Source organism: Amblyomma mixtum, chromosome 8, assembly GCF_055824585.1.
Source record: "Amblyomma mixtum isolate Tamu chromosome 8, ASM5582458v1, whole genome shotgun sequence".
NCBI lineage: Eukaryota > Metazoa > Arthropoda > Arachnida > Ixodida > Ixodidae > Amblyomma > Amblyomma mixtum.
Genome location: NC_143019.1, coordinates 58,511,902 through 58,524,048, shown reverse-complemented (window position 1 = coordinate 58,524,048; position 12,147 = coordinate 58,511,902). Strand labels below are relative to the sequence as shown.

General features: G+C 51.8%; 2 protein-coding genes across 2 annotated transcripts; one reads left to right on the top strand and one right to left on the bottom strand.

The window, feature by feature from the left end:
• The first annotated feature begins 914 nt into the window (after positions 1-914).
• On the top strand, positions 915-3,726 carry LOC149332589 (uncharacterized). Its single transcript, XM_089556194.1, has 3 exons — positions 915-1,211; positions 2,545-2,796; positions 3,613-3,726. Exons 1-3 carry the CDS (start codon positions 915-917, stop codon positions 3,724-3,726), a joined length of 663 nt encoding a protein of 220 aa, XP_089412320.1.
• A 5,728-nt stretch (positions 3,727-9,454) lies between these two features.
• LOC149332588 (uncharacterized) lies at positions 9,455-11,563 on the bottom strand. Its single transcript, XM_089557533.1, has 2 exons — positions 10,396-11,563; positions 9,455-9,576 (listed from the first exon to the last, which is right to left on the bottom strand). Exons 1-2 carry the CDS (start codon positions 11,561-11,563, stop codon positions 9,455-9,457), a joined length of 1,290 nt encoding a protein of 429 aa, XP_089413659.1.
• Positions 11,564-12,147: the final 584 nt, after the last annotated feature.

The following is a 12,147-nucleotide window of genomic DNA, read 5'->3' as shown; positions in this document are numbered from 1 at the left end:
GTAATATTTGGGTGTGAGAGGGCTCTAAAATATCCTGAAACATGATATCTCAGCCAATATTCAAAGAAACGAAGTCCTTTATTTTGTAGAAGATCAATCCTTCCCATGTTAGTTTTGGAACTCACACCCCATACTAACAAACAGTACTGAACACGTGACTGGGCATTTGTAAAGTTCGGTGATTACTGATGTGTTTGGGTAGCAGAAGACGAAAGTTATTTAGAATATCTATGTACAGAGCAGCATTGCTTTCCCACCTTTTCCTCTTTTGTCGGCGTCTACAAATCAATGATGGTCTTCAAATAGCGAAGTCAGAGAAGCATCAATCGCATGTGATAGACTCCCAAGTCTTTACTCCTTTACTTTTAGCGTACACCCCACTAACATATTAAAGCAAAATATATGCACCACCGTGAGAAACTCTAATCCTGCTCTTAGCGAAATCGTCTGTCAAGCGAGATCGCCAGCTACCTAGAGTTATGCGTCAGCTAGACACGCACAGATAGAGAGACACTTGAGGCCGTATCCTTTGTAGCACACTACCTTTGAGAAACGGCCTCGATGGCGACTGTCGTCAATCATTAGAAAAGACACCGCCCCTTCCTCGGTGAGCTGCCGCTGCTGGGCAAACTGGCCAGCAACCGCGACATCATCATCCTTGTCAGCAGCTGCAGCAGCAGCAACCGCTGTAAATCAAAATTATCATTGATACTCTACCGTTAAGATTATGGGATCAAGGTGATAAAGTTGACCGCTTGAGCGGAGGCAAAAGGCAAGACTCAATTTCTGCGCTATCGCCGAATAAAGCGGACAGTGAACCATGACTCGCGCGAAAGTGTGGGACGAGGACGAAGAAAAAGCAGCAAGGTACCTCCTGGCGACGTCAGCGCTTGCCTTCGTGAAAAGACGCAGCGATGGCCGCTATTAGCGGAGCTGCTGCGGTCGGATGCGGGCCTAGTGCTGCGCCAGAGGACGCAAAGACCGCAGATGAGGCAGGAACCGCGACTTTGCCGCTAGACGATGACTGGGCGAGCAAGAGCGGGAACAGATCCTTCATGGAACCTGACGCGAACAAGGAGCCTGCAGAGACAAGCCACGGATGTTCGGCGGAACCCATGGACGTCGAAAATGAGAAGATCTCTCTGCATGCTTGCAAGGTGTCCTGGGTCTTTACCATGCCGGGCCTGTCCATCATTGGCATCGTCTTACTTGTAAGTGTGCGAAACGGATGGTCATACAGCCAATCCCATAACGTGGGTATGTGTCATTGTTTCAGAGGAAGAACTCGGAGTAATACACCGCTATTCAGTTCAGTTCAGGTCTTGCTACGAGGCCTTACCAGGAATGTCAAAATGACTTAGTCAAAACGACCTTCAACAGCATAGGTTTTAAACTTTACAAGAGTAATCGTGCCCGTCTCTCAGTACACGCACGTTTACCAGGGAGACGTTGAAAGTACACGCACGTTTACCAGGGAGACGTTGAAAGTTTAGAAGAATCTTAGTACGCAGATACTTCGGTGTTCATTAAAACCCCACCGTGTATTTTGTGAACGCGTGTTCACGTGTGGGTGCATCGAGATATATAATAATGTTCGCGAGATATGTTTGTAGTTTGACATACTGCGCGAACTTTCTGCCTGGATCCCCTCGCGCTGTACAGTCCCTTTTGTCATCCGCATCGCAGTAGAAGTAACAATCTTAAAAAAAAACCCCAAAGGTACGGGATTGAACGTCCTTAATTCCACGAACTTCATGTGGAGCGAACAATAAATGACCTAAAAAGAAACAGCCCGTTTTCGGGTCTTAATCTTGTCGTGAGAATGCATAGATGTATTATTCGTTTCAAATCTTTCATAGCCTCCAGGGTCTCTCGGTAACTTTTACTTCCTCTTGATCCAGTGTGGAAGGCGTGCGCGGTTTGCAGTGCGGTATGCGATGCGGTTTGCAGCGGTTGTGTGACTTAATGTAAGCTCTCGAAGTATACGAGGTCTTGGTATGCTACTATCTCACAAGCGCCAACACACTCCATTCACACTTCGTAGCGCTTGTGACAGATGTGAAATGCTATGTCTTGGAAACTGATTAACAGCAATAGTCATCATCATCAGCCTGACTACGCCCAATGCAGGGAAATGGCTGGTCCCATGTCTTTCCAATTAACCATTCCCTTTGGCAGCTGCGGACACTGTATCCCCACAAACATCTTAATCTCATCCACCCACCTAACTTTCTGGCACCCTCTGCGACACTTGCCTTCTCTTGGAATCTACTCCGTTACCCTTAAGGACCACCGGTTATCTTGTCTTCGCTTTACATGCCCTGCCCAAGCCCATTTTTTCCTCTTGATTTCAACTAGGATGTCAATAACCCGCGTTTGTTCCTTCAACCAATCTGCCCTCTTCCGATCTCTTAACTTTAAGCCTATCATTTTTCTTTCCATAGCTCGCTGCGATGTCCTTAACTTAAGCTGAACCCTTCACTGAAATAGTAGCAGCTTGCAACTATGACCGTCCCACTGAGCTGTCTCGCACTCTCTGTGCAGGCATGTTCTCTATGCAGGTGCTATGAACCGCTGTATGCAGAGGTTACTGGAGGTGCCACGATCATGAGCCTGGACAGCTTGATTATTCTGGCGGAATCAGTATATTTCTTCCTGACCACAATAGTGCCACTTCTGCTCGTCTTGCGATTCGTGCTCAGCCTGCTGTGGGACACCTGCAAGCGTCAGCGGCATCCGCTTGTCTACCAGATGATTTCCGTTGCCATCATTGTCCTCCTGATACTTGACAGAAAGGTGAGCCAGCCAATCAGGCTACCCGGTAAAATGGCGCGAGGTTGTAGAAATTGAACAGGCATCAACAATTCAGAGCCCATATTCGAAATCCGTTTGAAGCGTTAAAACAGTATTTTCTCATTGGCTTCAGCACAGAATATTAGATCGTTGGCTATCCATGTTGGCCGGTGCACTGAAGCTAGCCTGTCTATTGCCGCTCTTGCGCTAGATGAGATTTTCGAATTCGGCGTTTCAGAGGATGAAGGAAGGTAGAGGTTGTAAAGCTTTACAGGCTTCGGGGATCTTGAAAGTGTTTTATCGGCGTAAGATACGAAAGGGACTCAGTAGTAAACTGCGAATGTATACCCTGTGTAGAGCATCGCAACCCTAAGATGCCAAGCCTTCCTGCTTCAAAGGCACAGACCCTGTGGCGCATGTTCCATGTGATCAAAGTGATTCTGAAAGAGGGAGAGTTTACAAAACATATTATGCCCTACACGAACCGGGCTGTGGAAGATTAACCTCATCCCTACCGTCAAGGACGACATCCATTACAACGGTCCACATTCCACTCGTCCACCATATATCAAGCAGCCTCGCCACAATTGTCAACAACCACGCATTGGTAGGCGTCTTTACGCTATTGGCCAACTCCTTGGTAACGTTGAGGTTGGAAATGGTACACTCCGCCACAAAAGTCATCTTCACAATCTCGTACCAGGCTTTCAACAGTGAACAAAAACTGGCCAATAAGACATTTTCATTAGCGTTGACGTGCTCTGCAGCCATCAAGGAAATACTCGCGCTATGAAGTATAATTTCTTTCTACTTTTGCAGGCTGTCCTGGAGGCGTTCAGCAAACAGCTGCGGTACTGGGGGACATTGCTTGGCCGGTCGATATTTCTCGGTTGCGTGGTCACATTCGTGCAAAAAATTAAAATGGAGGACTAGTAACATGTAGCAGACGGAGGCAGTTGTGGGCCTCCTCATACTCACGGGGTTAGGCAGATAGCGGCTTATCATACGACTGATTCTGCTGTGCCCCAATTTGTTTTTTTTTTATTATCGAGCTTTTTTTAAATTTTGGCTACGCAGTACAGTACACGCACTGGACGTCCGTTACAAATATAATGACCGTCACCACATTCAGAGACACCATCAACATTTTTTTCTTTACGCAGTCATGATTCATTGCAGCTACCTAGCGCGAAGATTATGCCTGGCAGAATTCTTTGCGCGGGAAAAACAAAACTCGCAAGGATGTTGTGCTTTCGTGTGTATGCAGCAGGCTGCGGCTGATGTATTTAAGGGGCAATGAGATGCACATTGGAGCGCATATAGTGACTACTTACACATACGCCTAGCCCCGTTTTCTATGTGGGAAGCGAGGAGCAAGCGTAGGAATGGAGAAAAGATGAGGTGCCGGTGTAATCAGTGTCCTGTCTGATGGGGACTTTTGGCACTAAAACTGCGGTCCCTCTCCGGTCGCCATGAAGATATATTTATTTTCAAAGATATGTTTTTAGAAGTTCCACTCGAAGGGGAATTAAAGTATCTAAAGAAACGAGAAAAGTCGTGGTTACAGAATTATATCGAGTAAACCTCGCTGAATGTAATGAGATTACTTAGTACGTACACTCCCCTCTTTTACCGCAGACACTGCCCTCTGGCGGTTTTTCCTATCCCGAATACTTGTATACTTCTATAATTTATAGACTAGAACTCGCCACGTGTGATTTTACTTATACGGGCTCGAGTGTGACTTACGATTGCAACAGGAAACGAAGTGAAAATCAACGATGCCTCGCCGTTATGGGTCTACTTTCCAATCATTCCTCACCAATAAATTAATAGCAATATCAACACAAGCCGGCCTTCATTTCTTTGTTCCAATGGCTGTTGGCTTTCTTCAATCCTATCGGTATATAGTTTTCCCGAAACGTTCAGTTTCTGATCCTTAGCTTGTGCAGACAAACCGCATCAGCCATGGCGCTTTTAGGCGAAGCTGTACTTGCGACAGTAAATGAGGTCACTATTACCGCGAAACTTTGGGGTAAGACAGGAGCGACAGCACTTTTTTCAATGCTAAATGCATTTTATGACGCCCAGGCTCAAGACCTGGAGAGCAGGGAAGTCCGCTTTCCCTACATAGAACCGGCATCGCGGGCTGTGCATAATCCTTGAAAAAGCAAAAATAGAAAGTTTTTTTTCTTCTTAGCTCAGCAGGAGTTAAAGTGGCTCTGAAAGGAGCTCTTATAAAGTTGCGGCATGCATGTGACGTTAAAGGTGCCTTTCACAATTACCCTCCTGCAATTATGCGTTTGTTAGAAGCTATCTGTAATGGAAAAAAAATTAGTTTTTGAAAAAAGGAAATGGCGCAGTATCTGTCTCGCATATCTCAGTGGTGGACACCTGAACCGCGCCGTAAGGGAAGGGAGGAAGGTTGGAGTGAAAGAAGAGAGAGAGAAAGAGGTGCCGTAGTGGAGGTCTCCGGTAAATTTTTTCGACCACCTGGGGATCTTTAACGTGCACTGACATCACACAAGTCAGATTTTGAATTTCAGCGTTTTCGCGCCTTTCTCTCTCTCCTCTCGTCACTTGCGCGCTCAATTGTCGGCGCTTCTCCACCGGCCGCACCTACTCGGCCCAATTTGGCCCAATCGTCGGCAGCCACCGCGCGATGAAATTCCCCGGCGAGCAGAGCTTCCTCACCCGCCGCAGTGGTGCGGCTGAGTGGCGGTAGCCATTGTAGCTGCGTGACGTCGGAAAGAATGCAACCAATAGTCCTATCCCGACAGACTTACGCAGGAGCGTGAAGTCGCCAGAAACGACTGACCAACTTTTGCGTGCGATTGCAGGTTCTCTTCTTCGTGTAGAAGTGCATTATCTGGTTCAGGTGTTCATAACCCAGTGTAGTGATTGAGCGAGTTGATGCACTCTCCTCAAAAGGTTGGTTGGTTTATGGGGTTTAACGTCCCAAAGCGACTAAGGCTATGAGAGACGCCGTAGTGGAGGGCTCCGGAAATTTCGACCACCTGGGGTTCTTTAACGTGCACTGACATCGCACAGTACACGGGCCTCGAATTTCTCCTCTAAAGAAATTCAGCCGCCGCAGCCGGGATCGAACCCACGTCTTTCGGGCCAGCAGCCGAGCACCATAGCCACTGAGCCACCGCGGCGGCTCTCCTCAAAAGGTGTTTTAGGGCCTCTTTAAGACTCAACGACAGGTATGAGCCCGGCAGAGGCAAGGTCTGGAAGTTTGACAGAGCAGAACTAAAGGCGCAGTTTGGCTTGGAAAGAGCAAAAACCAAATATAGTGAATGCTGCGCTGGTTGTTTTCTTTTTTTTGGAGATATCCAATGACGAATATCAGGTTCATGCTCAATGCTACGTTCCTGGTCCCGGGCTCACAGTCTTTTACTAGCGAAACGCAGGAAGAGGTTGCGTATCGTGAAGGTCCATGTTTGAGGCGGCGGTTAAGTAGCGATAGCCGACTCAGATACGGCAAAACGACACATTGGAGATGAAAACTCCCGGTCATTTTAAAGTCAGTTATTGAACCCAGATGTTTGAATTTATCAACGCGCTTAATTTCTGCATTAGTGGTTTTATATGTATAAGCCATATCATGTGCGCATTTTGATGCATGTAAGCTCATTCACCAAAACGGAGGCCAATTATTTAATTGCAGAAAGGTAATCATTTAGAATGCTCTGATATTGCAGTTGAAAGGGGGTTTCTGCACAAATGGTACAGGGCGTGGTGTTCACGGCAGGCGACACAAAGCGGCGAGCAGAACGGCGGGCAGCGCAGAAGACGGCCAGTCCGACCCAAGCGATCTCGTGCAGCGCGGCGACACTTCGTCTTTTAGCGACGCTTCGTCGTCGTCGGCGCTCTGGCAGCGATCGGCCTAGGCGGTATCAGGCGCGGCCGTCGTGGTTCGCTACAATTGCCCCGGGAACGAAGAGGAGCCACCCTGGCGACTTATGGCGAGGGCAAAAGGAGCGGGTCGTAGTAAGTCTTCAGGCGGCTGACGTGGACGGTTTCCCGACCGCGATGGCGCAGGTCCGAAGAGGGGTTGAGCGGCTCCACGACGTAGTTGACTGGCGACGTTTGCTGGACGACGCGATAAGGCCCGTGGTATTCTGTGCGAAATTTAGATGACAATCCGGGTGGTGTGCCGGGAACCCATAGCCAAACTAGGGATCCAACCGGATAAACGTGTTGCCTGCTAACGTTATCGTGGCGATGCTTTTGGCGGCCTTGGGAGTCGGAGGTAAAAGAGCGCGCCAACTGGCGGCAGTCTTCTGCATGCTTTGCGACTTCGGAGAGAGGCGTCCACTCGCAGGCGTCAGGATTATAAGGTAATATGGTGTCCATCGTGGACGACGGCTCCCGCCCATACAGAAGGAAGAAAGGGGTAAAGCCGGTGGTGGACTGCGTGGCGGTGTTGTACGCGTATGTCACGAAAGGGAGGACGGCATCCCAGTTGGTCTGATCTGCTGCGACGTACATCGTGAGCATGTCTCCGAGAGTACGGTTGAAGCGCTCGGTCAGCCCGTTAGTTTGAGGATGGTAGGCAGCGGTGGTCCGATGTACGATGCGACATTCGGCAAGCAGTGCTTCAACGACTTGGGAAAGGAAGGCGCGGCCTCTGTCACTGAGCAGCTCGCGCGGCGCGCCGTGGCGAAGAACAAAATGGTGCAGCAGGAACGTAGCAACTTCGCGGCTAGTTGCAGCAGGAAGGGCGGCTGTCTCGGCATACCGGGTGAGGTGGTCGACGCCGACGAGAATCCAACGGTTCCCAGAGACCGTACAGGGAAGCGGTCCGTAAAGGTCAACGCCAACGAGATCGAAAGAACGCGCTGGGCATGGGAGGGGTTGTAAGGGCCCGGTCACTCGGGGAGTGGAAGTCTTCCGCCGCTGACAGGCGATGCACGATCGGACGTATTTTCGAATATAGGCGTACATGCCGCGCCAATAGTAGCGCTGAGAAATTCGTTTGAATGTTTTCAGCACACCAGCGTGCGCACACTGAGGGTCAGCGTGGTAAGATGCGCAAATTTCAGATCGTAAATGGCAGGGGATCGCGAGAAGCCACCGCCGACCATCAGGCATGTAGTTGCGGCGGTATAGAAGGCCGTCCCGAAGGGCAAAGTGCGGAGCTTGACGCCGTAAAGTTCTAGAAGGCGCAACGGTTTGCGATGAAGACACGGCGTCTATGAGGGACGCAAGCCACGGGTCTTTTCGCTGCTCCGCCGGCATATCAGCGATGGTAAGAGACGAAAGCACGGGATCGCTCGCCGAGGAGCAGGCAGCGTCGCTGGGAAGGGGAGACCGATACAAAGCATCGGCGTCCATGTGCTTACGGCCGGAACGGTAGATGACGCGGATGTCAAACTCTTGAAGGCGAAGAGCCCACCGAGCGAGGCGACCGGAAGGATCTTTATAAGCGACGATAACCAGCAGAGCGCATGGTGGTCCGTGACGACGTCGAACCGGCGGCCGTATAGATAGGGCCGGAATTTAGTTAGCGCCCATACAATAGCTAAGCATTCCTTCTCTGTAACGGAATAGTTGGATTCAGCTTTGGTAAGCACGCGACTCGCATACGCAACTACGTATTCTTCAAAACCATCTTTTCGCTGGGCCAAGACAGCTCCGAGGCCAACGCCACTCGCATCCGTATGGACCTCGGTAGGTGCTGTGGGGTCATAGTGTCTGAGTATTGGCGGCGAAGTCAAAAGATGGCGCAGGGTAGCGAACGCTTCGTCGCACTCGGCCGACCAGCCAGATATGTCATTGGTCCCGCCAAGCAGCTTCGTCAGCGGCGCAATGATGGACGCAAAATTGCGTACGAAGCGCCGGAAATAAGAACACAAACCTATGAAGCTTCGAAGTTGCTTGAGCGAAACCGGCTTAGGAAATTGCGCCACAGCACGGAGCTTGGCCGGGTCAGGGAGAATGCCTTCCTTGGAGACGATGTGCCCCAATATTGTCAACTGCCGAGCTCCGAAGTGGCACTTCTTGAGATTCAGCTGCAGTCCGGCGTCTGTCAGGCAAGTCAAAACCTGCTTTAAGCGTGCAATGTGTGTGGTGAAATCGGCGGAAAAGACAACAATGTCATCCAGGTAGCAGAGGCGGGTCTGCCATTTCAACTTTCGCAAGATGTTATCCATCATCCTTTCGAATGTGGCGGGAGCGTTGCACAGACCGAACGGCGTCACATTGAACTCGTGAAGGCCGTCGGGTGTAACAAATGCTGTCTTTTCTCTGTCAGGTGCAGCCATCGGTACTTGCCAGTAGCCGGAACGGAGGTCAAGGGACGAAAAGTACTCAGCGCCTTGGAGGCTGTCAAGAGCGTCGTCGATGCGGGGAAGAGGGTAATTGTCCTTGTGGGTAATTTTGTTGAGGCGGCGGTAATCGACACAAAATCGGATTGAACCATCTTTCTTCTTGACAAGTACTATCGGCGACGACCAAGGGCTGTGAGATGGACGGATGACACCACGGTGCAGCATGTCCTCAACTTGTTCGCTAATCACGCGGCGCTCTGCCGCCGACACACGATATGGCCGCTGGCGAAAAGGCGGGTGAGAGCCGGTCTCAATGCGATGAGCGACGGTGGAAGTCCGGCCTAGAGGAGTGTGGGCGGCGTCGAAAGCGGAGCGAAACGTGTTCAGTAGAGCTGAGAGCTGCTTCCGGTAGGCGGAAGGAAGAGCGGCGTCGATGGCGGCTTCGAAGAAGGCGTCGGGCAACGGATCGGGTGCCGAATCAGGATGAAGAGCATTGATGGAGGAACTGCGGGAGGTCACAGGAGCATCCAGGTCAGAGAAGGTGGGCAGGGTGAACTGAGCCAAGAGTCTCGCCACGTAGCAGGGTAAGCGGGCATGGAGACGGATTATAAATAAGCATTTTCGCGAGACCTCCGTGAACATCGAGAACAGCGTACGGCAGCGGCAGGTTTTTGCGATGTACGAAGGACGACGAGGGCGTAAAGAAAACTGCGACGGCGGGTGTGGCAGGGCACGAGGGGGATACCAGCGCTGAAGCCTCCGGAGCGATGTCGACGTCTTCAGTTACTGTGATCTTCTGCGGACACAGGGAATGGTGGTCGTCGGCCGGGTCGTCAGACAATACAGAAAATTCGACCTCTGCGCGGGCGCAATCTATCACGGCGTTATTTTTTGATAGGAAGTCCCACCCGAGAATTACGTCGTGGGAACAAGACGGCAGGACCACGAACTCAACACTGTACAAAATGTCGGCCATGACGACCCGCGCTGTGCATGCGGCCAAAGGTGCGATCCTCTCTTCGGTAGCAGTCCGAAGCGACAAACCAGAAAATGAAGTCGTCACTTTTCGTAACCGACGGCACAGTCTCTCATGAATGACAGACACAGCAGCACCCGTATCCACAAGCGCGTACACAGAAAAACCATCGACGGAAACCAATAGAATGTTCGCGGGAGAAAGTTGAGGCCTTGAACTGTTCGAAGAGCACGCAGTTCTTGCCTCGGGAACTGCGGAATTTAGTTTCCCTCGTCAGCAGATGTAGGGCGACGGCGCATAGGCGAAAGTGAACGGCGACGTGGGGACGGGGATCGACGGGTCGTATACGGACGATCGTCAGTGGCGTAGGGCTCCGGAGGTGGAACAGAACGGAGCTGCTGAGGTGAGCAGGCAGGAGGCGGAACCGCTCTAGGGGCGACCATGCGGCGTCGACAGTGGCGGGCCACATGTCCGGGGAAGCCACATGAAAAGCATATCGGACGATTGTCTGGTGTGCGCCAAGGGTTGTAATATGGCGAAGGGGAAGGAGGAAGCGGAGCCGCTGGTGGGGCCGGTGCCGGGCGCAGAACAGGCTGACAGGCTGCACCGCAGGCCGTGCAGCCACGGCGGCGTACGTCAAGGGCGCTTCCACAGGGGTGGATTGGCTATAACGTGCTGCGGCGCCGGCGTACGTCAAAGGAGGGACGGAAGGAACTTCAGGGGGAGGAGGAAGAGCTTCGGCCACTTGTTCGCGGATGACGCGCTGCAGCGAAGGCACACGAGAAGAGGAAGCGGCAGTACTCGGGTGGACGAGAGACAGCTGTCGAGCAACTTCTTCGCGAATATACTGCTGTATCTGGGGCAGCAGTAGCGACTGGTCGGAGCCGGATGTCAAAGCGCCCAGAGGCTCCGGTGGAGAGAGTGGAGAGCGAGTGAGAAGACGGCGCTTACGGAGTTCGTCGTAGCTCTGGCATTGTGCGATGACGTCGACGACGGTGGCTGGATTTTTGGCGAGAAGCATCTGGAATGCGTCGTCGTCAATGCCCTTCAGAATGTGGTCGATCTTGGCGCGCTCGGGCATCGAAGCATCCACACGTTTGCACAGATCCACCACGTCCTCTATATAACTCGTGAAATTTTCACCAGGCAGCTGCGCCCGAGCACGCAGGCGTTGCTCAGCACGCAACTTGCGCACCGCAGGCCGGCCGAAGACGTCCGCGAAATTTTGCTTAAAGGCGGACCACGATGTGATGTCAGGCTCATGGTTGCGGTACCACAGATTGGCAACGTCCGTCAGATAGAAAATCACGTTGTTCAGTTTTAGGGGATCGTCCCATTTGTTGTGGGTACTGACCCGCTCGTACGAGGCTAGCCAGTCCTCGACGTCGTGGTCCCCGGTACCGCTGAAGACAGCGGGGTCGCGCTGGCGCAAAGCTCCAGCGCAGACGACTGTCGGCGGCTGTGAGGCAGGAGTGTGTGGCAGAAGGATCGGCGGCTGTTCGGAATCTTGAGGCATGGTGAAATTCGAAAGCGGACGGCCTTGAAGTGCCAAGAAGGCAGTAAATCCGCACCTCCACCAAGTGAAAGGGGGTTTCTGCACAAATGGTACAGGGCGTGGTGTTCACGGCAGGCGACACAAAGCGGCGAGCAGAACGGCGGGCAGCGCAGAAGACGGCCAGTCCGACCCAAGCGATCTCGTGCAGCGCGGCGACACTTCGTCTTTTAGCGACGCTTCGTCGTAGTCGGCGCTCTGGCAGCGATCGGCCTAGGCGGTATCAGGCGCGGCCGTCGTGGTTCGCTACACAGTCATTAAATATCGTGACACACAACCGAATCATCAGCGCAAAACAGCATGCCAACGTTTTGAAGTGAATGGTGGGGTAGCGTAGCGTCTGGGACCCGCAACGGAAAATCGTTCTTGAGCACGCATTTTACTTGCGAAATCGGCCGGCGATGGCGGCATTTGCGTCCCAACTTTCCGACTTTAGTTCTCTTCTCACTTTTTACGAAGCTCCTTTGTTGTGCGAGTCATCCTTTTCTGATCAGACCACGGTATCCTACTGATGCAGGCTAATTTATATCTGCCATCAGTGTTCGTTT

Coding starts and splice junctions, on each gene's coding strand:
- LOC149332589 (XM_089556194.1), top strand. CDS start 915: ATGGCCGCTATTAGCGGAGCTGCTGCGGTCGGATGCGGGCCTAGTGCT. Junction 1,212..2,544: donor TCATTGGCATCGTCTTACTT/GTAAGTGTGCGA, acceptor CTCTCTGTGCAG/GCATGTTCTCTATGCAGGTG. Junction 2,797..3,612: donor TCCTGATACTTGACAGAAAG/GTGAGCCAGCCA, acceptor CTACTTTTGCAG/GCTGTCCTGGAGGCGTTCAG.
- LOC149332588 (XM_089557533.1), bottom strand. CDS start 11,563: ATGCCTCAAGATTCCGAACAGCCGCCGATCCTTCTGCCACACACTCCT. Junction 9,577..10,395: donor TACGCCACTGACGATCGTCC/GTATACGACCCG, acceptor GACCTCCCGCAG/TTCCTCCATCAATGCTCTTC.